Here is a 25,234-nt window from a genome sequence, read left to right as displayed (position 1 = left end):
GCTGACACTCGGATTTGCTACACGTTAAAAATGCTGTTGACAGTGGGCACCAAGTTGTTTGTATTCAGACAGTTGACCCAAGTATTGTTGCAATCTCAATTTCCGTTTTTAAACAATTAACGGGTATCAAGCAACTTTGGATAGAGTTTGGAGTTAGAAAACTGAAACGTTGGCTTCTCGTACATTATTATGCTCAAAAGTTAGGTGAAAAGCCCAAGCTGTTTCATTGTGGTTTACATTCACTGGTTGTGATATCGTATCTTCCTTTGCCGGGCGGGGTAAAAAACTAGCTTTGAACCTCTGGAACAATGGAGATGAAGAAATTATAAGAACATTTTGCAGGTAACTTATGTTTATATAGTTATAAAAAGACAATAATTTTAGATTTGCAAGCTGCTTAAATTTTAAAAATGTGTTTTTGTAGACTACCAATTTTTTTATTATTTCGCTTGTCATCTCCAAATACTAGAGTTATTTCAGCTGATATATTTCTGCAGTTTGAGCGCTACGTTATTTTACTTTATGATAAGACAAGTTCCACTAATGACCTCGCCATATGCCGAAGAATGCTTTTTACTAAAAAGTCACGGCAGAGCGAGGGGTTACCACCAACAAAAGATGCACTTTTTCAGTATTTGAAAAGAGCTGTGTTTCAAGGAAGGTTTTTTTTTAGTAGTGGAATGGACTTAAAAAATAGATTCCAATTAAAAACTTTTATGTTTATATATTTATTTAGTATAATATGGGGACAATCCTTGGTACCACAACAGATTTTACCGGACGTTAGTAAATGGAGTTGGAAGAAAATAAATAACGCAATGACACCTTTATGGATGACTCTACCCGAGGCATCAAAATCATGCGTTGAGTTGATAAAATGTAGAAGCAAAAAAAGTTGTGGAACACAATGCAAATGCAAACGTTCAGGATTAAGCTGCACGGAGTTATGCAAGTGTTCTGGTCAGTGTTTAGAAGAATTAGAGTTAACCTCAAAAAACTAGTGTTGTTCAAATCCAATAAGTATTCATCCATAGAATAAATCTGTTATCCACCCTTTTAATTTTGCTTTATATCTTTAGCCTTATTCTTCTATATAATATGATCGATTTGTTTACTTGAAGTTAATTCTTCTTTAAATTCTTTAAATAAATAATAAAAGATTTTAAGTTTTTTTACAGTCAACTCGGGGGTCCTCCTAGGATCAAAGAAATGTTCTTAGAACGATGTCTCTTTTTTTTTGAATCCTTTTAGTTCTATTTAGAAAGATGCCAGAAAGTTTTAACCGTGTATCACAATTTGAACTATTTAAACTTATTGCCCCCACTATATAAAATAAAGGGGTTTTGACTTGGGAGTCGCCCCAGGACAAAACAAATATTTTTAAAACAGTCTTTTTTTTTTGAATTTTTTAAATCATAGAGAATTTCCTGAAAGTTTTAAACCGGTATAACAATTTGAACTATTTGAACTTATTGGCCCTCACTATATAAAATAAAAAGGTTCGAACCTGGGGGCGCCCCACGACCAAAAAAATATTTTAAGAACGAGGTCTCCTTTTTTTTATATATTTTTTTAGTTTTTAGACAATTTCCTGAAATTTTCAAGCTGTTACCACAATTTGAATTATTTATACTTAATGCCCCCTCTTTATAAAATGAAATTATTTAATCCCATTTTAGTAAAAATAGAAGACTCAAAAAATCTCAAGACTCAAGAAGACTAAAAATAGATAACTCAAAACATTGACAAGTGGGGTCCTTCTCTATATCAATTTGTATAGTTATTAACAACAATTTTGCCAAGTTTTATGCTGGTATCACATTTTGAACTATTTTTATGCTTAGAGCCCCATTAATATAACTTTCAAAACCTTTTTACAACTCGTAATAGTGAATCGGTATTAACTATATATAGTTGTCAAAACACAATATTTCTATCAATTTTCACAAAAAATACTAGAAATCCGACCAAAAAAGAGCTTATAGTTAAGAAAAATTGCCAATAAACAATCAGAACAGATCATATTGTTAAACTATAATGTTCATTTCACCTAAAAAACGTATTCATTTAAAATCTTATTCAAATTTGGACAAGCGATTGTGATTTTAAGAAGACTTTTTTAAAAAAGAATCTTCGGTCTGGGTTTTTTCTCTATAAACATTTATACTTTATGGTACTGCAAAGTTTATCATTTTAATTTTTTTCGTCTTTTCATTATTCACAGACCTGATCATTCAACAGAAATATGTCGTAGTCAACAAAATATCATACAGACGCTATAATATATTAAAGTTGCCTTAACTACTTAGAGCATTAAGAAAAATTTACAAAATTATTTATTATGAAATGTATATATACGACTGGGGCAAGAAGAAGACAAATTCAATCTTATCGCCAAGCACCTTTTAAAATATAAATATAAATAAAAAATTAAAAACATAAATTGTTAAATTACACTTTTTTGTTAAATTACAATACAATATAATAATTATCAAAAAATACAAATATAGATACAAATATAAAAAGGCTTTTTTATTATTATTAGTGTTATTATTAGTATTTTTAACTTTTATTTATTAAGATTTCAAATTTTAAATAAATAAATAGGAGATAAAACAATAAGGGAAGTTTAAGACTTGTGTTATGAACAATATTTATTTACTGTAATGAATTTTCATATAAAATAAAATTTTAGAAACTCTATTATAAAAAACACAAAGTTTAAGTATAAAAGTTGAATATAATATATAAGAATTATATTCATCAAAAATAAATAAATATAACAATAAATTTTTAAAAATATAAGAAATATATTCTTTAGAAAGTCTATCACACAAAACACAAAATTATAGTATAAAATTTTAATATAATATGCAAGAAATATATAGTTAATCGCTTATTTACACATTTCTAAACACATTTTATAAAATATATTATTGTTACAATTATTTATATTTCAGATTCAGATCAAGATCAATAATAAATATAATCAAGAATGTAGTAAAAAAAAAAAAAAAAAAAAATAACAAACAAGTTAAAGCAAGTGATTACTCCTATTTAAAAGTTTCAGAAGAAGTCTAATTTGTTGTCAATTATATAAAGTTTTTGTTTAGGTTTATTTTTAAATTGATCAAGGGAAGGAACAGTTTTTAACTCATTGTTCATTGTTTTCATTGCTTTTAGATATTGAGCATATATATATAATGCCAATTAGTATGAATAATCCACATCCTTTCAAAAATTTAAACAAAGATTGTGGAATGAATCGTTAATGTAGGAAGCAACTTTAAATGTAAAAAATAGTAGCCTGTTATTTTATAAACCTTTCAAAAAGAATGATGTGCTACACCAGACTTTTCAAAAAGAATGATGTGCTACACCAAATAACATAAACAAGTTTGTAACTGGCTGTAATAAGCACCTTTGCAGATATTATAATTTTTAATGAAGCCTTGGAGGAAAAGTTACTGGTATATATAATATACACGGAAGAAAGTTTTTTTGGTTTACCTTTAATGGATGTTCCACGCTCAGTCTATCAGCTTGCAGATAAAATTAGGTTGCAGCATGGGTTCAACAATGATAAAAAAGTGACTATATACATTTATTAAACATCATAGTAGTATAACCTTACGCAAACCTGAACCAATATCTTATGCTCGTGCAAGTGGATTCAACTGCCTATCTGCCAATAAGTTTTTCAAGTTACTGAATGACTTGTTAGTCAAGTATAATTAAGATCTAAGTAGAATATATAATTATGGCAAACCTGGTGTGAAAACTGTCAAAGATGTCCCTCCTTTTTTATTTTTTTAGATTATACAACTCAGTATAAAATTATATTGCAGCCTTTATATAATTGGCTTTCTTCAAGCCATTACAAAAATATTACCTGAGTAGCAGACAATATTGGTGCTATATTGTTTATTTAGTCTTGTGTGTGTGTGTGGCTATTAAGGTGCTCCCAAAAGTCCATGCGATCTTATCACAGAGCACCGCGGAAGAGCAGTTAACTAGGAAGTTCACGCCTCCTTATTTACCAATGTTGCTTATTGGGCTAGAGCTAGCATCAATCACGGACCTCTTGGTTCTGAGCTTGAGCTCTAACTACTGCGCCACGTTATATCAAATAAATGAAACTTTCTAGCAAGCATAAGGGAAAGTTGCAATAATCAGCACTGTCCGTAATTGTTTTGCTAAGCGTGGCATCTGGTTATATAAAACTAATGTGTTTGAAAACCGTGAGTTCGCCCCCATCAATAACAAATGATTGATCAATAAACTAAGTTGCTTGTTTTAATTTAAATTCAATTTATTTGTCTACACGCTTGTGTAGACAAATATATTTGCATACACCTCGTTTGTGCACACCTCATTTGTGTATATCTCGTTTGCAAACACCTCGTTTGTGCACGTCTCGTTTGTGTTTACCTCATTTGTGTTTACCTCGTTTGTGCACACCTCATTTATGTATATCTCGTTTGCAAACACCTCGTTTGTGCACGTCTCGTTTGTGTTTACCTCGTTTGTGTACACCTCGTTTGTGTACACCTCGTTTGTGTACACCTCGTTTGTATACACCTCGTTTGTGTACACCTCGTTTGTGTACACCTCGTTTGTGTACACCTCGTTTGTGTACACCTCGTTTGTGTACACCTCGTTTGTGTACACCTCGTTTGTGTACACCTCGTTTGTGTACACCTCGTTTGTGTACACCTCGTTTGTGTACACCTCGTTTGTGTACACCTCGTTTGTGTACACCTCGTTTGTGTACACCTCGTTTGTGTACACCTCGTTTGTGTACACCTCGTTTGTGTACACCTCGTTTGTGTACACCTCGTTTGTGTACACCTCGTTTGTGTACACCTCGTTTGTGTACACCTCGTTTGTGTACACCTCGTTTGTGTACACCTCGTTTGTGTACACCTCGTTTGTGTACACCTCGTTTGTGTACACCTCGTTTGTGTACACCTCGTTTGTGTACACCTCGTTTGTGTACACCTCGTTTGTGTACACCTCGTTTGTGTACACCTCGTTTGTGTACACCTCGTTTGTGTACACCTCGTTTGTGTACACCTCGTTTGTGTACACCTCGTTTGTGTACACCTCGTTTGTGTACACCTCGTTTGTGTACACCTCGTTTGTGTACACCTCGTTTGTGTACACCTCGTTTGACAAATAAGTCAAAATTGTGATGAAAAATATTAAAAAATAACAAAAATGCAAAAAATATTATATAAAAAGAGCATATTAATAGAAGTTTTTAATCATGAACACCAGCCCCAAACATATTTCTTTCTTTCTGTTCAAATTTGTCAGATTTTTTATGTTTGCGTTTCTATAATCTTTCTTTATTACTTGATAGTGTCTTGATTTTTATACTCCGACATGGTAATTCTTCTCTGGTTCAAGTAATTGCATCCAGAAATAGTATTCTGTTCTAGTATCATATTAAGTTTTTTGAATATAAGGATACTAGACTTTTATCCAATACTAAAGGCTCCAATAACATTATAGTCCAAATTTCAGTTGCGTAAGCAAAACATACTTTGAAATTGGTATTCTGGAACATATCATTGCATTAAAGCTTTAATTTTGGTTCTATTTTTCCATGAAGTAAAAGATTTGAGTAAGCATCTGATGTTAATGGGGTTTAACTTAAGCACAATTTCAATAGGAAGACCTGATCCTGTTTTATAATCATTGGTTCCATTAGCTTTTTCCTGATTGTATTTATACCAACTGCCCTGTGGGACAATGTGGATAATGGAAATTTTTTTGCTTGAAGATGCTACATAAAATAAACTTGCTGAGGCTGAAGGTCTCATACCTTCAAGGTTGCCACAATTTTGAATTATGCAAATACCAAAATAATTTTTCAATCGATCAATAATGTTGCCGTCACCCCATTGTGTGAACTATTTCCCCTTTTTTGCCATGTTCTATCAACAGAAACTCCAGTATCTACTATCTCATTAAGAGATTTGCCTTCCTTGAGTTCTTGTACAGCTTCATTCATAGTTTCATTAGCAACAGTTTGTGCTGCGATTGCCAATTTCTGAACAATAAGAATGTAGTTTTTATTGCGTAATCCTTTTGGGATATTCATAAGAATGGTAAACCGATGTGGATCAGCTTAGTCTTGAACAAATGTTCTCAATCTTTTATTAATAACGTACCATGCTACATTTTTTGATGTGTTAAAGTCTAATTTAAAACCACAAACACAGGATAAAGATAAATTTGATACATATCCTTTTTAAGACTTTTTGTTCTCGCTTAACGACAGCTGTGATGGTCGCAAACATTCTGGACACCCAAGTTTATCAAAAATGGAAGCAAGAATTTCTATAACCAATCAATAACCTTGTAGCCACTACTTGCTTCACTTTTTTTTTGATGCACTAATAAATATACTTTCACTTTCAATATTTACAAAGTCTACAATATTTACATCATTGCTATCAACATTATTTACACCAATCAGAGTTATTAGTCCTTGGCCTTGACATGGCCTTAAGGCCAAAATTTGAGGCCTTGGCCTTGGTCTTGAAACTGTTGACCTTGGCCTTGAAAATTTTGCCCTTGGCCTTAAAAAAAATAAGCATTTTCTTATTGATTTTGTTGAGTTCTGCGCATAACCTTTGTCTATTTTGACAAAATGTGGTTTTATTGTGACAGCACTTGCTACTTACAGTTTTGTTAATAATTGACCTAAACGTAAGGCGAAAATTGAAGTCTTGAAAATGTTTGACCTTGGTCTTGAAACTCTTAATCTTGATCTTGACCTTAAAACTCTTTCTTTGGCCGTGTCCTTATAACTTTTGGCCTTGGTCTTAGCCTTGCTATTTTTGGCCTTGTTAACAACTCTGACACCAGTATTTACAAACTTTTCTTGCTTTCTTACACCATTAAAGGTACATTTACGTTTTGGAAGACGTTTTAGTAAAAAATTGAACTCTATTACTATTATGTTCTGTATTAGACTTGTCCATTTTTCTTGAATTTTGTAGAAAGCTTGTGTTAATTGTGTACAAGCTTGAAAAGATGATCTTCTCACACTTTGTTAAATATGCAGTTCTAAAATATTGCTTTAGAGATAGCTGAAATCATTTCTTACAAAACTGCAAAAAAATACTCCGGAAAAAAAAGCTAAACAAGATGTGTTTCATTGACAATTCTTATGTAACTTTTTTTTTTTAAACATTTTCGCTTCCAACAAGGCTGCAAGCAACCACTAATTAGAGTAGGAAGTTACTGGAAGAGAAAAGATGAAGATTGTAGAGCAAGATAACGATTGACGGACGACTTAAAAGATTGCAAATTGTATGAATAAGGAAAGCCAGATAAAGAAAGGGAATTCTAAAGAGCTGATGTTCGAGGAAAAAACTAGACGAATAAAAGTTTTTGGAGCACTTAGGAACAATCACAGAAAAAGAATGAGAATTAATTAAATTACGAGTAACACGAGAATGAATTTAAGTAGATGGCACAAGAGACGCTAGCTCTTTAGATCAGTGCCCATTATAGTATTTGTAGAAAAGAGAAAGAGAAGCAACATTACGACGATGTGATAATGGTTGGAAATTGGCTGCAGGAGCAGGTCCAACTATATTTACAACGCGTTTTTGCACCGTGTCTAAAAGAGAAAGGTCATCATTAGAAGATCCACCCCAGATATGGCAACAGTATTCTATACAAGACATGATTTGCGATTTATAGAGATAGAGAATAGAATCCAAAGTAAGAAAGTGTCGAGCTCAATAAAGAGATGGATCTTTAGCAGATGCTAATTTTGCAACGAATTTGATATATGGTCTCCAAAAAAGATCGGAAGTAAGAGTTAATCCTAGAAGATGAAGGGTAGAAGACTTATCGAGTACATGACCGTTCATAAATATAGGAAGATCTAACTTATTGCGATAACGATTGGCTGAAAAAAATTGAGTTTTATCTGTATTGAAGTTCACCAGCCACTGTGAGCTTCATGATGTAGAAGAAGTGAGATCCTTTTCAAGCTCAAATGCCCCCTCCAACCAATCAGAGAGTGTTGGTTTCTTATCACGACAAGAATAAATGGTTGTATCATCAGCAAACAATGTCACCTTAGATGTGAGAATATCTGGAAGATCGTTAATGTAAATTAAAAAGAGTATAGAGCCAAGGATAAAACCTTAGGGAACCCTTAAAGTTACAGAATAAGAAGAAGAGTGCTATCCATCAAGGACAACTTTTATACTACAATTAGAAAGAAAGGATTCAATAATCTTAAAGATTTTTCCTGATATACCTTAAGAAGAAATACGGAGAAGACCAGCATGCCAAACTTTATCAAAAGCATTTTAAATGTCAAGAGCGATGGCCTTAACTTCTCCACCTTTATCTAATGCACGGTGAAACCTATTGGTTATTACTGTTAGCAAATCAGCTGCAGAACAAGAGGATCGAAATCCATATTGATGGTCAGAAAGTAAGTTATTAGATTTAAGATGAGAAATTAAGTGTTTTTTAATTAAAGATTCAAAAGCCTTGCTTATGATAGGAAGAATACTAATGGGACGGTAATTAAACAAATCAGATTGCTTTCCAGAATTTTTGAAGATAGATATGACAAATGCTGCTTTCCACCAGGCTGGAAAACAAGACTCTGATAAGCACTTGTTGAATAGTTTTGAGAGTATAGACGACGAGATTTCATCACCTGAGAATAGCGGGCTTTAACGTTAGACAAAACCTTTTTATGATGGTTTCTAGCAGTAATAAACAGACGTCTGTTTTATGGAGAACTGTTTTGCTGATAGATATGGAAGTAACGGTTTCGATTGGCAATCGCAGCAGTACAGTGTGAGGAAAACCACGGAGGAGAGTGAGGCTAGACCTGGAATCATTGAGAGGCAATAAAAGATTCAACGCCAGTCTGAATCCACGAAGTTATGTAAGTAGCACATTTGTCGACAGGAAGACGAAAGATTTCTACCCAAGGATCATCACAAAGAAAATCACAAAAAGAGTCCTAGTCAGCTTTAAAGTAGTTGTAAGAGGTACAATGATAGGAGGATACAGTTGATGAAGAAGAATGAGATATTAGTTTTAGAGAGATCAAATTGTAATCAGAAGAACCTAAAGGCGAATGTGGAGAAACTATATTAGCTGATGGATAAAGAGAGAGGGCTTGGTCAATATGATCAGAAATAATATCAAAAAGAGTGTATTCTTGAGATGAAGGAGAGCGATACAGAACAAAAAGAAAGACGATCAAGTGAAGTGGTGCTAAACGAAAGCATATGAAAGAATAGTCTGTGGATTCAAACCTAGTTTCCTGACAAATGGGTGAATTCTTACAAGTGTAAATGCCCAGACCAAGCATGTGACTATTGAATATAACCATCAACACTAAGATCACAAGATGAGACAGCTGAACTCATATTAGTCTCACAAAGAGCAAGAAGGTCTGGTAAACTTTGAAAGAGATAAGACTCAACAGAAAAAAAGTTACTTCAAAGACCACAAATATTAGTGAATGATAGGTTTAGAGAACTTGGTGATGACGATGGTTTTTTGTGTTTTATAGTTTTTGGTACTCTATTCATTTTTTAAATTTGTTAAAGAACTTGACTCAAAGCATAGATAATACTCAGTACACTGTTTAATAGCCCAAGCAATTGCTTCGATACTATTAATAAACCCTAAGCCGTAACAAGGGACTCCAAATGTGGCCTTGGCAATGTACACTAAAAGTACAAACAGGGACACCCTCCATGCGCAAAATGACACTGGTAATACTTTGACATATTTCAGCTGTTGATGGAGTCAGACACTGGTAATACTTTGACATATTTCAGACTTGATGGAGTAGTTCATCCGATTAGCTAGCTATTCGACTTAATAAAAAGAAAATCTTGATGATTATACTGACGTTAAAAGTAAAAAAAAAACCACATGACCAAGCTATTTTACAGTATACCCAAACAAGAGTATTATATATAAAAACGTTTTACAAATGATTTGAAAGTATACAATTTTTTATAAATAATTATGGACATTATTAAAATCATTTAATAAGGTTAATAAAAAATAATTAATTGAAAATTAAAAATATTTTTTTATGAGATTTCAAACCTTTTTTTTTAAAAAAAAAAAGTTCGAAACTCATATAGCATAAATAAATAAAAAGTAAATATGGCAGAATTTGTTTACTAAAGAACCGTATATATATATATATATATATATATATATATATATATATATATATATATATATATATATATATATATATATATATATATATATATATATATATATATATATATATATATATGTGACGCATCTGACCAAAACCAGTCACATGTATAAAATTTTAAGTTTTAAGTGTGATACATATTTGAAAAGGTATAATATTCTGCTTTAAAATGATGCAAAAATTATTGCTCTAGCTTGACCCTAGCCAAAGTTATGAGCAAAAATGTAACATCTATATTAAAATTTTAAAACGCGAAAAAAACGCGTTTAAAAGTTTGATGTCATATAAAATAGAAAACTTCTTAGCAACCATGCATGGATTTTGTTTTAATTTGGCACACATCTACAGCGATACATTTGCAACAAGTCCTGAAAAAAATTATTAATGTAGCTTGATTACTTTTTAAATTATAACACTTTTAGTACATCGAGAAAATTAAATTATTATCAATTTTTTATTTTTTAGATTTTTAAATCTATTGACAATATTTAAAGCAAAAAAAAATTAACCATCAAAAAATTATTTTTTATTAAAAGTTAAGTTTGAATAGCAAAGAAAAGTTAATTATCTAAACAATTATGCAAAAAAATAAATAATTATAAAAATTGAATTTTTGAGATGTTTTGATGGTTTTCTCAATATAGCATAACGCGACATCCGACTGGTTTTGGTCAGATGCGTCACATATATACATATATATGCACACACACATATATATATACTAGCTGATCTGACCCGTAAAAATACGGGTCTTGGTAAGTCTATTCCACACTGACCTTTTCTATACTTTTTTCTTTATATATATCCTAGCTTTCCGGACCCATAAAATACAGGTCTTTACCAAATCTACCATTTCTATACTTGGGTCTTTACGAAATCTACCATTTCTATTCCACAGCGATCATTTCTATACCTATTATTTGTTTACTAAAATATTTTAACGTAAAATAACTCATTTTAAAAAATTGCTTTAAGAGCAAATAAATTAACATGCGCACACTTTCAACTTACCTAGAGTTTATATGAGATTTTTAATTAGGTTTGTTTTTCTCTTAACCGCATATGATTGATAGCTTAGTGGTTTAGTACGCTGTCATCAGTGTCGTTTTGGGGGATGAAAGACAAATACAGCAAAATTGAAAATTTTCAATCTTGCTGTATTTATAACAATATTTATAGCAAATATTTTATAATAGTATTTATCTATAATAATTATCGCAATATTTATAGCAAAAAAATATTAATATAACAAAAAAGATTTCTAATTGTTAAAATAAAATTCAAAAGTTTTTTCATTTTTATAAATTTATTATACCTAATTGTTCCATATACTGCCTGCAAACTCAACATATGCTAAAGACGTTTACACTTACGTTTGCATGCAACGCTATCCAAACAGCAGAACTAAGAAGATCTTGGACCATTAAAAACTATAGACTATAAAACGTTAAGGGATTGTCCATAAATTACGCAACGCTAAATTTATTTTTAAAAAAGAAGAAAAAGACCTTCAGTTCTTTAAGGAGGCAATTTTCATTAGACTTGATGAGCTATTTTGATTTTTAATTTAACATAGGACTCTTTAGCGTTGCGTAATTTATGAACGATCGCTTATTTAAAAGTTAAGATTAGGGATCAGCCACAAAGTATATAAAGGCAAAAAATAATGGAGTATAATACTATTTTGATAGTGATCTAAATTACGTCGTTGTTGCGCTCTCGGTTTAGAATGTTCAACGAGGTTGTAGTAAAATAGCTGTAAAACTTTAAATTTCCTTATTGTATCAATATTAAAAAACTTCAACTTTCAATTATTTAAAAAAGTAATTAATTCAATAAATGATTTAAGTATAAAATTAAAATTTTCAATTATGTTCTTATATAAAACATACTTTTTATACCCCCTTACTGTTTTAAAAAGTTAAGGTCACCGGGTGGCAAGTTTAAATCATCAGCTTGCTTTATTTTTAATTTTTATTAAAATGTAAAACAAAATAACTTTACAGTTCTATAGATTTTATATTCAATATATAAACATGAAGTGTACTCATTTTTCTCGCACTCACTTAACTTAGTTGTAAAAAAACTTGAAATGTAAAACTAAAAAAACATAAGTATCTCAATCGTGACACATACGCAACAAATATCCCCCGTGTTTTAATGTTTTTAGAACTTTTAGCTTTTTAAAAATTTTTTTCGTTTGTTAAAGTGTATAGTATTGTTAGATATGTTTTTTTATTGTCTTTATAAAACTTCACAAGTATTTTGTTTTTAGAAAAATCTTAAAAATTTAAAAAAAAAATTACCGGTGGTTGGACTCAGAAACTCAGAAGCTCAGCGCGCTAATAACTCGAAATTTTAAAACTATATAAAAATTGTTTTAAATGGAAATAAATGCTCTAGATCAAAAATTAAGATAAGGTTGACGCAAAGCAGTTTTAAAGTCAAACTGTAAAACTTCATATATGTTTAAGTATGTTTTAATATTACATAATATGAAGTTTACGTACGTACGATATAAGTTTCACGTTCGCTCACGTTTTCTTACAAAACAAAGCTGCGACTCTTTCTCGCCAATACCTCGGCTGCAATAGCTGCCAAGGGTTTCGTGTCAAACACGCTCCAAGGGAAACTGGTACTACTGCTACTACTACTACTACTACTACTACTGCTACTACTACAACTACTACTATTAAAACTAATAAGTTCGGCAATAATATATATATATATATATATATAAAATATATATTAAAATTTTCAGATATAAAATTTGAATAAAAAAGTCCTCTATAGGCCGGGTGAATAAAAAAAAGCAATTACTTCTACTTAGCGTTTTTCGAGTGATTGCTCAGATAAAATTTTTAGCGCTTTTAAAAATATTTAGCAAAAACGCTGAGCTATTGCTCAGCGTTTTTGAAGTAAATTGCTCAGCTTAACTTGAATAAAAATTTGAGCAATTTTGCTCAAGTTTTTATAGACGTAAAGCTGAGCAATTACTTCAAAAATGCTGAGTTAAACAAATATCTTTTTTTTATTCACCCAGCCTATAGAGGAGTTTTTTTACATTAACCTTTCTCCTGTTAGCCTAGAGGGGTGATACCAAAAGTTTGCCGCTCTGGGTGACACCAACCTCAGCGACACCCCTGTCACATAGAAGCACAACAACAACATAAAATATTTTGTAATTTAAAATGTTTTGCATCCTAACAATACCGCTCTTTGAATTTGCGATCATTGAAAAAGCAGAACTATAATAGAGAAAAGTTGTCCGTAAGGTACTAGAACTTTGCGCTAAACTGTTTATTGGGGTATTTTATTTTTAGTTAAAAATATTTATTCGTGTGCATATAGACTAATTTCTAAGGATACAAATAACAGTTGCTTTTAATTTATAATTAAATAAAAGAATTAAAGCCTCTATCGAAATAATTTATATTTAAGACCATATTTACACTATTTATACTTAAAATACTGCGAAAAAAATCCCAACCCTTCAAAAAGTTTATAAAGGTTTCATTTAGATATAAATGTTAAAGCATTTAGGTAAGATAAAGAATGAGTGTCATAGTAAAGAACAACGAGTGTCATAGTAAAGAACAACGAGTGTAAAAAAAAAGAATAAAGATTGTCATAGTAAAACAACGAGTGTCAAAATTAAGAACAACAAATATAGAAATTAGGAACCAGTATCCAAATAAAGAACAACAAGTGTCAAATTCAAGAGCACCAAACGTCAAAATATGGCAGGATTATGATGGAAGATCTTTTTTTAAACAATTAAATAATTTGTGTACCCATAAGTTACCACTGAATTAGCCGTTGGTTTGATCATAAACATCATTGGAAAAAGAACTATATTTGGCAAATGGTGTATATTTCGGATCAGTTGGGCCATCAGTAATTGTAAACATTTGGCCGTCTGGAGTTTGTTGAGGGAATAATATTTGAATATCAGTGTGAAGATATATACGCGAATGCTTGGACGATATAAAACTGAAAAACAAGTAATTAAATATTATATTTTTAAACTACTTTTAACTTCATAAAATCTTCTTCATTAAAAGGTTACCTTAAATGAACTAAGTAATGAAGTACTTGAGAGTCTTCCTATAAAAAAAATTTATAAGATTAGTGTTGAATTTGTTTGTTCAAAAAGATATACGCAATCATCTTAAAATTATACCAGTGTCTTCAAATCCTTTCGTTTGGAAAATATTCTTTGTCTGAGAAACGTTCTTGAAGATGGTGGCATATCAGTATAATTGTATAATACAATAAACATCTTTACTACGGTATCGTTTGGGTTAAAAACTGTCTAAAAAAATTAAATAATAAAAAATCAACAAAGGTTGTTAAAAAAGCTTTAATTTTTGAAAATATGCAAAAATTTGTATCTATGAGAGTTTCTTCAACAATCCTGCACAAAAAGAACAATTTTTGTGAATTCGCATCTTAATTTACTTGCCTACCAATATAGTGTGGTCAAGCCACACTATAGTGTCTTTAATTAAAAAAAAAACGCTTTGATGTTCATGGAAAAAAACTTTGATAGAATTCTTTTTTCCAAACTTGATTTTTATGTGATAAAATTCATTAAATTATAAAAATAACCAGTGAGTTATTGAAATAACAGTAATAATTACTTGTCTTACTAGTAAACTATTTTAGGGTTAACAAATAAGTAAAATAAAGTAAATTACAAAATAAGGAAACAACTTTTTTCAATAAAAAATTGACAATTATAAGCGCCTCAATAAAAAATACGTCACCACGACGTCATGTATGAAGCCAGTATACATAACGATTATAGATAAATCCAATTTAAATTTAAATCGCATTACATTTATTTCAAAAGTCACTTTTACACAACTCAATCTTTGACATTTGAATTTGATTAATAATAAATATTTAAAACAAATTTTTAATGTAAAAAATAAATTATTTACTAGTTGTACTGTGCCCTTTTTTGGAACTCTATACTTTCTTCCTGGCAATAAACTATCACATAGACTTATATGACCCTAAGAAAAAAATTTTGTTAATGTATGTCACATTTTTGCACATAAACTACAATAAGTAATGAACACTTTATTACCAGATAAGGTGAGGGGACACTTTTATCTTCTGATAATTGAAAGTAGTGAACTTTAATAGGTAACACAACATGTTTGGGGCAAAATGAACCACTTGCACCAAGCTCAGCACGAAAACCCTATAAAGTAAGTCAAAAAGAAAAAATATTTTATAAAAATTGAAAACAAAGTTATATTACAAATACATAAAATATAATAAAATACAACTTTTTTTTTAAGAAAAGCTGTATTTTAATTTAAAATCAAGAAATATGAATTCGGAAAATCTGTAATAATTCCTAAAAAATCATATGCAACTTTTTCATTTGTAAAGTTTAGACACTGAAAAAACTTTGTTTTAACTTTTTTTTTCTTTTCAGTTTTCTGTTATAAAATATGCAGATCCTCAAAGGTGCTGATACAAGCACCTCTTATATAACCTCCTGGATCTAGGCAAATATAGAAATATTTATTTTAAATTTTAGTTCTTAACTTTTATTTTTTCTGGTTGGTTTTAAGTCAAGCCTCATTCTACTTCGTGGATTTTATCTTCTTGCGCAGTTGCTATATTTAACCGTAATCATTTTTTTTGAAAGTACAACTCTCTCTCGAGAAAATTATATCATTAATATAATAAACCAATGTATAAAGGTGTTGTCTGATGTTAAGCTCCATTATTCCTAATTTACTAAATCCTACCTTACCTCAAAAGTTGGGCTCTAGAGACTTTTGGAAAATCTTCAACAGTGTCATTAACAAAGGTAAGGTAAACAATCATATCAACTTTAATTCAACTTTAATTCATTGGTCTAATTTTATTAGTTCACCAATGAGTAAAGCAGTACTATTTGCAAAGATATTTTTCTCTAATTTGACTCTAATGGTCATACTCTTCCTGCTATTCCAGTTAAACAAGTTAACCCATTGTTAGACATCCAAATCACTCCGCCTTCTGTTGCTCAAGTTATTTCTCTATTAAACTTTCCTACAGCTTGTGGTTCAGAAAGCATTCTTCTCATAATCTTATAACAGTGTTCTCCAGACCTCTCTTCAATTCTCTCTAAATTATTTAACAAGTGCTTGACTGAATTTAGTTTTCCTGCCTTCCTGGAAAATGGCATATGTGGTCCCAATTTTTAAAAACTCTGGAGAACACTCTGACCCCTCCAACTATCATTCGACTAGTCTACTTTTTATTACTAGCAAGATCTTTGAGTCTTTAATCAACAAACTTCTATCATCTCATCTTGAATCTAATAACTTACTCTTTGGCAATCAATATGGTTTTCGATCTCCTAAATTTAGTGCTGACTCGAAATTAATTGCTCTAACTGAAAGATTCTGTGCATTATATGGGGGAGAAATATGTCAAAATTGTGAAGATGTTTTAGAGAAAAAGGATTGAGAGAAAGTTGTACAATATTTTGTATTATATATATATATATATATATATATATATATATATATATATATATATATATATATATACAACCCTCGGAATTAGGAAAAATTAGTCGGCAATAATTTGCTGACCTCAATCTTTTTAAGGTCGGCAAAAATTATTTGATATTAAGGTCTAACCATAAAACAAGGTTGGCAATTTTTTGCCGCTCTCAAATACTTTGAGGTCGGCAGTTAGGTCGGCATTGCGGAATGCCGACCCTAATTCTGAGGGTTGTAAAAATTGAAAAAAATAACAATCAGTTAGAATTGAAAGTTTTTGTTAGGTGGTCATGTAACAAATTTTTGCATTTTTAAGTAACAGGCAACCAATCAAGGTGCAATTGTATTTTTTGATTGAAAAATAAATTCCACTAATTATGTGTACTAATTGCTACTATTTATCCCAATTATTTCAAAGCGAATTGCAATTATTATTGAAAAGTTAAACAAATCTAGCTATTTAAATTTAGCAGAAATTTAGTTACAAAAATGAATTCAATAAAATGATTTGTTCATCAAATGAATCTGCAACAACAATTGTGAATCACCATTTTTGCCATGTAAAAAGTTAGAGCACTTTTAGGAGTAAGATACATTCACTTTGAAGGAATACATGGTGCATTATTATACAGAGGTTACGACATATGTGGATAAAAAAATAAATAAGACGGAGGTTACGACATATGTGGAAAAAAAATTAAAATGTTCTTTCTCCTTTAAATACCACTACAGTCACTACTAAAAGATAAAATAAAATATGTAACTATGAAGCATGTAACTGTGAAAAAAAAATTATATTATAAGTTATAATTAACTAATTTATACTTATAATTAACTCATAAATATTATACTTTTAGTTGCATACTTATAAAAACTTGTTGGAAAGCACATTTTTTCAAATCAAAATCAATTAGAAATGATGTAATTAATAATAACCATGATAACTATGAACATAAACTACTCCACCTTTTATACCTGATTTGGAAAAAGAACTATAGCACTTAATCAACCCAACATTTTTTGGCATGTAAGTAACTAATTTGAAAAAGAGTTAGATGTTAAAAAAATTAAATCAAACTCAAATATTTTAGTTTTTTCTGATAAAACAAATAAAATAAAATTCTCATAACAGAAAACTACAGAAATCTTAAGTACTACTAATTATTTTGAGAAAGCCGCTTAGAATCTGAAAAATAAAACTTATTTAGCAGCCCAAAATGTTGTTAAAAAAAGCAACCTTAAAAACAGAGCTGAATTAACTGCTTCTGCCAAAGGTTTTGTAAGACTAAAAAATCATAAACCATGGTTTATTAGTAATGCATAAATCTGATACACAGCTTGATAAAATTAGAAAAGGTATTATAAAAAATTTATTTAAATATTGACTTTTAAATTAATATAAGCATAAATTTAAATATTGTGAATTTTCTTGATGTCACATTTAATCTCTCTAAAAATTCAAATAGGCCTTTCAAAAAACTAAATGATGAATTATTGTATATTAATATTAAATCAAACCATCTACCCCTAACTCTAAAACAAATCACAACTTCAATTAATAACAGGCTAAACCAAAACTACTCTGATGAAAATGTATTCAATTTTAAAACTCTAAACTAAAATTCGACCCTTGAAAAAAGAATGCAAAAAAAAAGAAGCGAAATAGAGTGCAAAATAGAATAAGAATTATAATTTGGTTCAACCCTAATAACGTCCATTAACATAAGAGAAGTACTTTAAAATTGGTGGATAAATACTTCTCGCCCTCTGATTGAAATTGCACAAAATTTTTAATTAAAAAACAATTAAAATTAGTTACAAAAAATATTGAAAGAATTATAAAATGTTACAATAATATTTTATTAAACAAAAAAAAATCCTAAATGCAAAAATTACAGAAAATTGTATATGTAAACAAAAAAAGCAAATTTCCACTGATTTTTTTTCTTTTTTCACTGTTGTTTTTTCTTAGAATGAGATACATTCTATTATAAACAATATATTGGCTTAATAAAAGATAAATGGAAAAAAAAATTTTTCTTTTTGTTTATCTAAGTTAGTGAATCCTTAAAACAGTACCTGCATATAACAGTATTTCCAAGTATCTGCATATAACAGTATCTGCATATAACAGTATTTACCTGCATATAACAGTTTGTCAGATCAGGTTATCCTGTCATTCTTGTCAGATCAGGTTATCCTGTCAATCTATGTCAGATCAGATGTATTTTTAATACATTGTTTCCAGTTTAGGATGTTGAATGCTGGATCTTCTTGACTCAATCCATGGGTTTGCTTGTGTCACTGTTTTTATGACTAGGCAACTCATTCTATTATCTCCTTATGAGGGTACAGCTCTAAAACTCAGTTTTATGGTTCTGAGGCCGGCTGGTAGTCAGGTTTCCCGAACTCTGTGGCAGCTCTCAGAGAGGCTGATTCCATCAACAGCTGAAAAATATCAAAGTATTAACAGTGCCATGTTGTGCATGGATGGTGTCCCTGTTTGTACTTTTGGAGTGCATTGCGGAGGCCACATTTGGAGCCCTTTGTTACAGCTTAGGGTTTATTAGTAGTAATGAGGCAATTGCTTGGGCTATTAAACAGTGTTCTGAGTACTATCTATGCTTTGAGTCAAGTTCTTCAATCTAATTTAAAAATAAATAAAGTACCAAAAACTATAAAACACAAAAAACCATCATCATCACCAAGTTCTCTAAACCTATCATTCACTAATATTCGTGGTCTTCGAAGTAACTTTTCTTCTGTTGAGACTTATCTCTTGCAAAGTTCACCAGACCTACTTGCTCTTTGTGAGACTAATTTGAGTTCGGCTGTCTCATCTTGTGATCTTAGTGATGATGGTTATCTTTCTCTGATTCGTAAAGACTCCAATAGTCACATGCTTGGCCTGGGCATTTACATTCGTAAGAATTCACCTGTTTGTCGTGAAACTAGGTTTGAATCCACAGACTATTCTTTCATGTGGTTTCGTTTAGCACCACTTCACTCTATTGCCTTTCTCTTTGTTCTATATCGCTCTCCTTCATCTCAAGACTGCACTCTTTTTGATGTTATTTCTGATCATATTGACCAAGCCCTCTCTCTTTATCCATCAGCTATAATAGTTGTTGTCGGTGACTTTAATGCTCACCACTCTGAATGGCTTGGCTCTAGTGTCAGTGATTCTGCAGGCATTAAAGCCCACAACTTTTGCCTTTCTCAATCCCTAACTCAAATAGTCAACTTTCCAACTCGCTTTCCTGACAACCCTAATCATTTACCTTCTCTACTCGACTTATGTCTTGTTTCTGATCCTAGTCAGTGCTCAGTTTCTCCACATTCACCCTTAGGTGCTTCTGATCACAGTTTGATCTCTTCAAAACTAATATCTCATTCTTTTTCATCACCTGAATACCCCTATTATCGAATCTCTTAGAACTACAGTAAAGCTGACTGGGACTCTTTCCGTAATTTTCTTCGTGATGGCCCTTGGGTAGAAATCTTTCAACTTCCTGTCGACAAATGTGCTTCTTACATAACTTCGTGGATTCGGGCTGGCATGGAATCTTTTATTCCCTCTCAACGATTCCAGGTCAAGCCTCACTCTCCTCCATGGTTTTTCTCACACTGTGCTGCTGCGATTGCCAATCGAAACCGTTACTTCCATATCTACCAGCAAAACAATTCTCCAGAAAACAGACGTCTGTTTATTACTGCTAGAAACAATTGTAAAAAGGTTTTATCTAACGCTAAAGCCCGCTTTCTCAGGTAATGAAATCTTGTATCTCATTTCAAAAATTACGCTCTCGCAACTTCTAGAGAATCTTTGTTAATATCAATAATAAGGGCAAATCTATAATTCCACCTCTCTTGTATGGTTCAGACTTTGTCACCTCACCTAAAGACAAAGCTGAACTGTTTGCTAAAAACTTTTCATCAATATCATCTCTTGATTCCACTAATTGCGTTCTACCTGATATTGCCAACAAACAGGTTGATCCATTGCTTGAAATTCATATCACTCCAGCATCTGTATCTAAAGTGATTTCCTGCCTAGACTCTTCTACAGCTTGTGGCCCAGACAACATACCTGTTATTGTCTTGCAGAAGTGTTCTCCGGAGATGTCGTCTATACTCTCAAAACTATTCAACAAGTGCTTATCAGAGTCTTGTTTTCCAGCCTGCTGGAAAGCGGCATCTGTTATCCCTATCTTCAAAAATTCTGGGGAGCGATCTGATTCGTCTAACTACCGTCCTATAAGTCTTCTTCCTATCATAAGCAAGGTTTTTGAATCTTTAATTAAAAAACACTTAATTTCTCATCTTGAATCTAATAACTTACTTTCTGACCATCAATATGGATTTCGATCTTCTCGTTCTACAGCTGATTTGCTAACAGTAATAACTGACAGGTTTTATCATGCATTAGATGAAGGTGGAGAGGTTAAGGCCATCGCTCTTGACATTTCAAAAGCGTTTGATAAAGTTTGGCATGCTGGTCTTCTCCATAAGCTTTCTTCTTATGGTGTATCCAGCAACATCTTTAAGATCATTGAATCCTTCCTTTCCAATCGTAGCATAAAAGTTGTCCTCGATGGACAACACTCTTCTTATTCTGTAACTTCAGGGGTTCCTCAAGATTCTATCCTTGGCCCTATACTCTTTTTAATTTACATTAACAATCTTCCAGATATTCTCACATCTAAGGTGGCATTGTTTGCTGATGACACTACCATTTATTCTTGTCGTGATAAAAAACCAACACTCTCTGATTGCTTGGAGGGGGAATTTGAGCTCGAAAAGGATCTCACTTCTGCTACAGCATGGGGCTCACAGTGGTTGGTGAACTTCAATTCAGATAAAACTCAATTTTTTTCAGCCAATCGCTATTGCAATAATTTAGATCTTCCTATATTTATGAACGGTGATGTACTCAATGAGTCACCTACTCTTCATCTTCTAGGATTAACTTTTACTTCCAATTTTTCTTGGAAACCATATATCAAATCGGTTGCAAAATTAGCATCTGCTAAGGTTGCATCTCTTTATCGAGCTCGCCACTTTCTTACTCTGGATTCTATTCTCTATCTCTATAAATCTCAAATCCGGCCTTGTATGGAATACTGTTGCTTCATCTGGGGCGGATCTTCTAATGATGCCCTTTCTATTTTAGACAAGGTGCAAAAACGCACTGTAAACATAGTTGGACCTGCTCTTGCAGCCAACCTCCAACCATTATCACATCGTCGTAATGTTGCTTTTCTTTCTCTTTTCTACAAATACTATAATGGGCACTGCTCTAAAGAGCTAGCGTCTCTTGTGCCATCTACTAAAATTCATTCTCGTGTTACTCGTCATTCAATTAAGTGTCATCCTTTTTCTGTGACTGTTCCTAAGTGCTCCAAAAACGCTTATTCGTCTAGTTTTTTTCCTCGAATTCCTTGTCTAGTTTTTTTCCTCGAATTCCTCACCAGTTCTTTGGAATTCGCTTCCTTCATCTTGCTTTCCTGATTCATATAATTTGCAATCTTTTAAATCGTCCGTCAATCGTTATCTTGCTCTACAATCTTCATCTTTTCTCTTACAGTAACTTCCAACTTTAATTAGTGGCTGCTTGCAGCCTTGTTGGAAGCGAAGATGTTTAAAAAAAAAAAAAAAAAAAAAATTTCCAAAAAATGTACATTATGTTAACAAGAATGTTTATTAAATAAAAAATTTAGAATTAATTTCTGAATGCAGACTTGAAAGTAAGTATTTTTTTATAAAATTATACAAACCATCTAAAATTACCAAATTCTAAAAAATATAACAGTATTTCTAAAAAATGTATATTATGTTAACAAGAATGTTTATTAAATAAAAAAAATTGAATTAATTTCTGAATGCAGACTTGAAAGTAAGTATTTTTTTATAAAATTATACAAACCATCTAAAATTACCAAATTCTAAAAAATTCTATTTATAATTACTTTTTACAAAAATAGAGTAGTTCAAGTAACTTACTAACTTACAGAAAATGATAGAATAAAAAAAAAAATGAATTATAAAAATCTATAACTTTCTGCGAAAATTTTGATTATTAATTAAATTTTTTAAAATTTAGACTTTCGTCTTGATGATACGGCTAAAGGAAAAACTGTCAGAAGAAGCTCAAGTAACTTACTTGGATAAGTGTTTTTTTTACTAATTTATATATATATATATATATATATATATTATATATATATATATATATATATATATATATATATATATGTATATATATATATATATATATATATATGTATATATATATATATATATACATATATATATATATATATTTATATATATATATATATATATATATATATATATATATATATATATATATATATATATATATATATATATATATATATATATATATATATATATATATATATATATATATATATATATATATAACCCCTAATTGGTTGTCAGAAAGTTTTTCCGTATTTTGTTGACAAAAAATTAAAATGCAAGACTGGAATTTTTTTTTTATTACTTGATAGACTGCCTGCACCAACCAAACCCTCAGTCGATGTAGCAGCACTCCGTTGCGAGTCAGGCTATAAGATAGTCGATGTAGCAGCACTCCGTTGTGAGTCAGGCTATTTGTCAGTCGATGTAGCAGCACTTTGTTGCGAGACAGGCTATAAGATAGTTGATGTAGCAACACTCTGTGCATGATTTACAGTAAAAAAAATTAAAATTAAAATATTTTATTAAAAAAATAAAAATAAAAACATTGTTTATATTATTAAAAACATTCAGAATATTTTTAAAAACATTCTGGTCAATTAAATTTGCGTTTTTGCGGTTTTTTTAAAAAACGATTAATTTTTAATTAAATTAATGGTTTTAACTTTCTTACAACATGCAAATGTTGGACGAAAGTCAAAAGTAATTAAAAATGACGTTTTTGTTCGCATAAGAATCATTTTTTTCCTTCCGTACTCCCAAATGCAACAATATATAGAACTATATATATATAAATATATATATATATATATATATATATATATATATATATATATACATATATATATATATATATATATATATATATATATATATATATATATACATACATATATATATATATATATATATATATATATATATATATATATATATATATATATATATATATATATATATATATATATGTATATATATACACACATACATAAATATATATGTTCTTTTTTAATGTGTATATATATACTTTAATATATATGCGTGTGCGTGTGTGTATGTGTGTGTGTGTGATGTGATATAAGTTAGTAGTAAATCACTCGTCTAACTTGTTTTCATTTAACTCTGTGCTTAATCAATAAAAACTCCTCAGAAAAGATTTCTGGTAAGTCTTTAATGATGAAACACAGTGTAAAAAAAAATAAAAAATTCAGAACAGATCTCTGATGAGTCTTTATTGATGAAACATTGTAAAATGAAACAATTTTAAATGAAAAATTGATAAATGATTTTCTACTAATTTATTATTGCTCTGTTCTTTTAAAAATATTGAGTACTCTGTTTTGTATAATACATTTAAAATTATTCATAAATGTAAAATATACATATTAGGGTGTTCCTAAAATATATCATAAATTGAATTTTAATGAGCAGTATACTGCATTTGGCATCATTTTGTCCATAAAAACAACACAAACAAATAAATAAAAAAATTAGATTTCTAGCTCAAGTGGAAAGTTATCTTTTATTTATGTTTCAACAAGTTAACTTTTATTTATGTTTCAACAAAAGTGGGACTGACAATAAAAATTAATAATTTTTTAAAAAAAGTTGTTTTTAACCAAGAAGTTCTTCTGAAACACAGGTTTAAACTTGTATAAAAAACTTATTTATCAGTTTCAATATTTTTTCATGATTAGTTGTATACCATCAACTTGATCCAAACAAGTACAATCAAATTCATTTAACTATTTGGATTTTTTTAATGAAATATATTGATTTTAGAATATGCCTCTAGACAGAAATTATTACACTAATTTACTAAGAACAGATGTTGGTGATGCATCAATGGCTACAAGGAAGAGAAGACAATTTTATTTGCTAGAGTTTCTTTTTCAGAGTTTTGCCCCCAATAGACATTCTACAAAAACAGGACTCAGAATGGGCTAATGTCTTAATCTTGAACTAAGTTAATTAAATCATTGGATAAACTGATAATTATTAACAAAAGCATTACATTTGTCAATTTGAAAGTCCACATAAAATTTTAAATAAATTTTACACACACTCACACTAGAGTATGCTTTGAACACATTGATACTTACATTAAATGTAAAAAAAGCTATGGGTATAATTAAGTTACATATATACTGTATCTATACATATACATATACATATATATATATATATATATATATATATATATATATATATATATATATATATATATATATATATATATATATATATATATATA

General features: G+C 30.2%; 2 protein-coding genes across 2 annotated transcripts in view; one reads left to right on the top strand and one right to left on the bottom strand.

Moving 5' to 3' along the window:
• Positions 1–566: 566 nt before the first annotated feature.
• On the top strand, positions 567–5,195 carry LOC136085629 (keratin-associated protein 10-8-like). The gene is made up of 3 exons (XM_065806953.1): positions 567–661; positions 737–982; positions 4,337–5,195. Exons 1-3 carry the CDS (start codon positions 567–569, stop codon positions 5,193–5,195), a joined length of 1,200 nt encoding a protein of 399 aa, XP_065663025.1.
• Positions 5,196–13,660: 8,465 nt separating this feature from the next.
• Positions 13,661–25,234, bottom strand: part of LOC100207864 (atos homolog protein A) — a 39,567-nt gene continuing 27,993 nt past the window's right edge. The window contains exons 9-13 of the mRNA XM_065806251.1: positions 15,336–15,452; positions 15,187–15,261; positions 14,424–14,555; positions 14,310–14,347; positions 13,661–14,233 (exon numbers count right to left, since the gene is read on the bottom strand). Coding sequence (XP_065662323.1) covers positions 14,053–14,233; positions 14,310–14,347; positions 14,424–14,555; positions 15,187–15,261; positions 15,336–15,452 — 543 coding nt within the window. The 3' untranslated portion in view covers positions 13,661–14,052. The remainder of the gene's footprint in view (positions 14,234–14,309; positions 14,348–14,423; positions 14,556–15,186; positions 15,262–15,335; positions 15,453–25,234) is intronic.

The sequence above is a fragment of the Hydra vulgaris genome, chromosome 09, assembly GCF_038396675.1.
Source record: "Hydra vulgaris chromosome 09, alternate assembly HydraT2T_AEP".
NCBI classification, from domain to species: Eukaryota; Metazoa; Cnidaria; class Hydrozoa; order Anthoathecata; family Hydridae; genus Hydra; species Hydra vulgaris.
This window is presented reverse-complemented; position numbering and strand designations above follow the sequence as displayed.

Excerpts from the sequence above, each read along its gene's own strand:
- LOC136085629 (XM_065806953.1), top strand. The coding sequence starts at position 567 with ATGCTTTTTACTAAAAAGTCACGGCAGAGCGAGGGGTTACCACCAACA. Across the intron at positions 662-736 it reads AGAGCTGTGTTTCAAGGAAG|TATAATATGGGGACAATCCT; the intron begins GTTTTTTTTTAG and ends ATATTTATTTAG. Across the intron at positions 983-4,336 it reads CAGTGTTTAGAAGAATTAGA|ACAAATATATTTGCATACAC; the intron begins GTTAACCTCAAA and ends ACGCTTGTGTAG.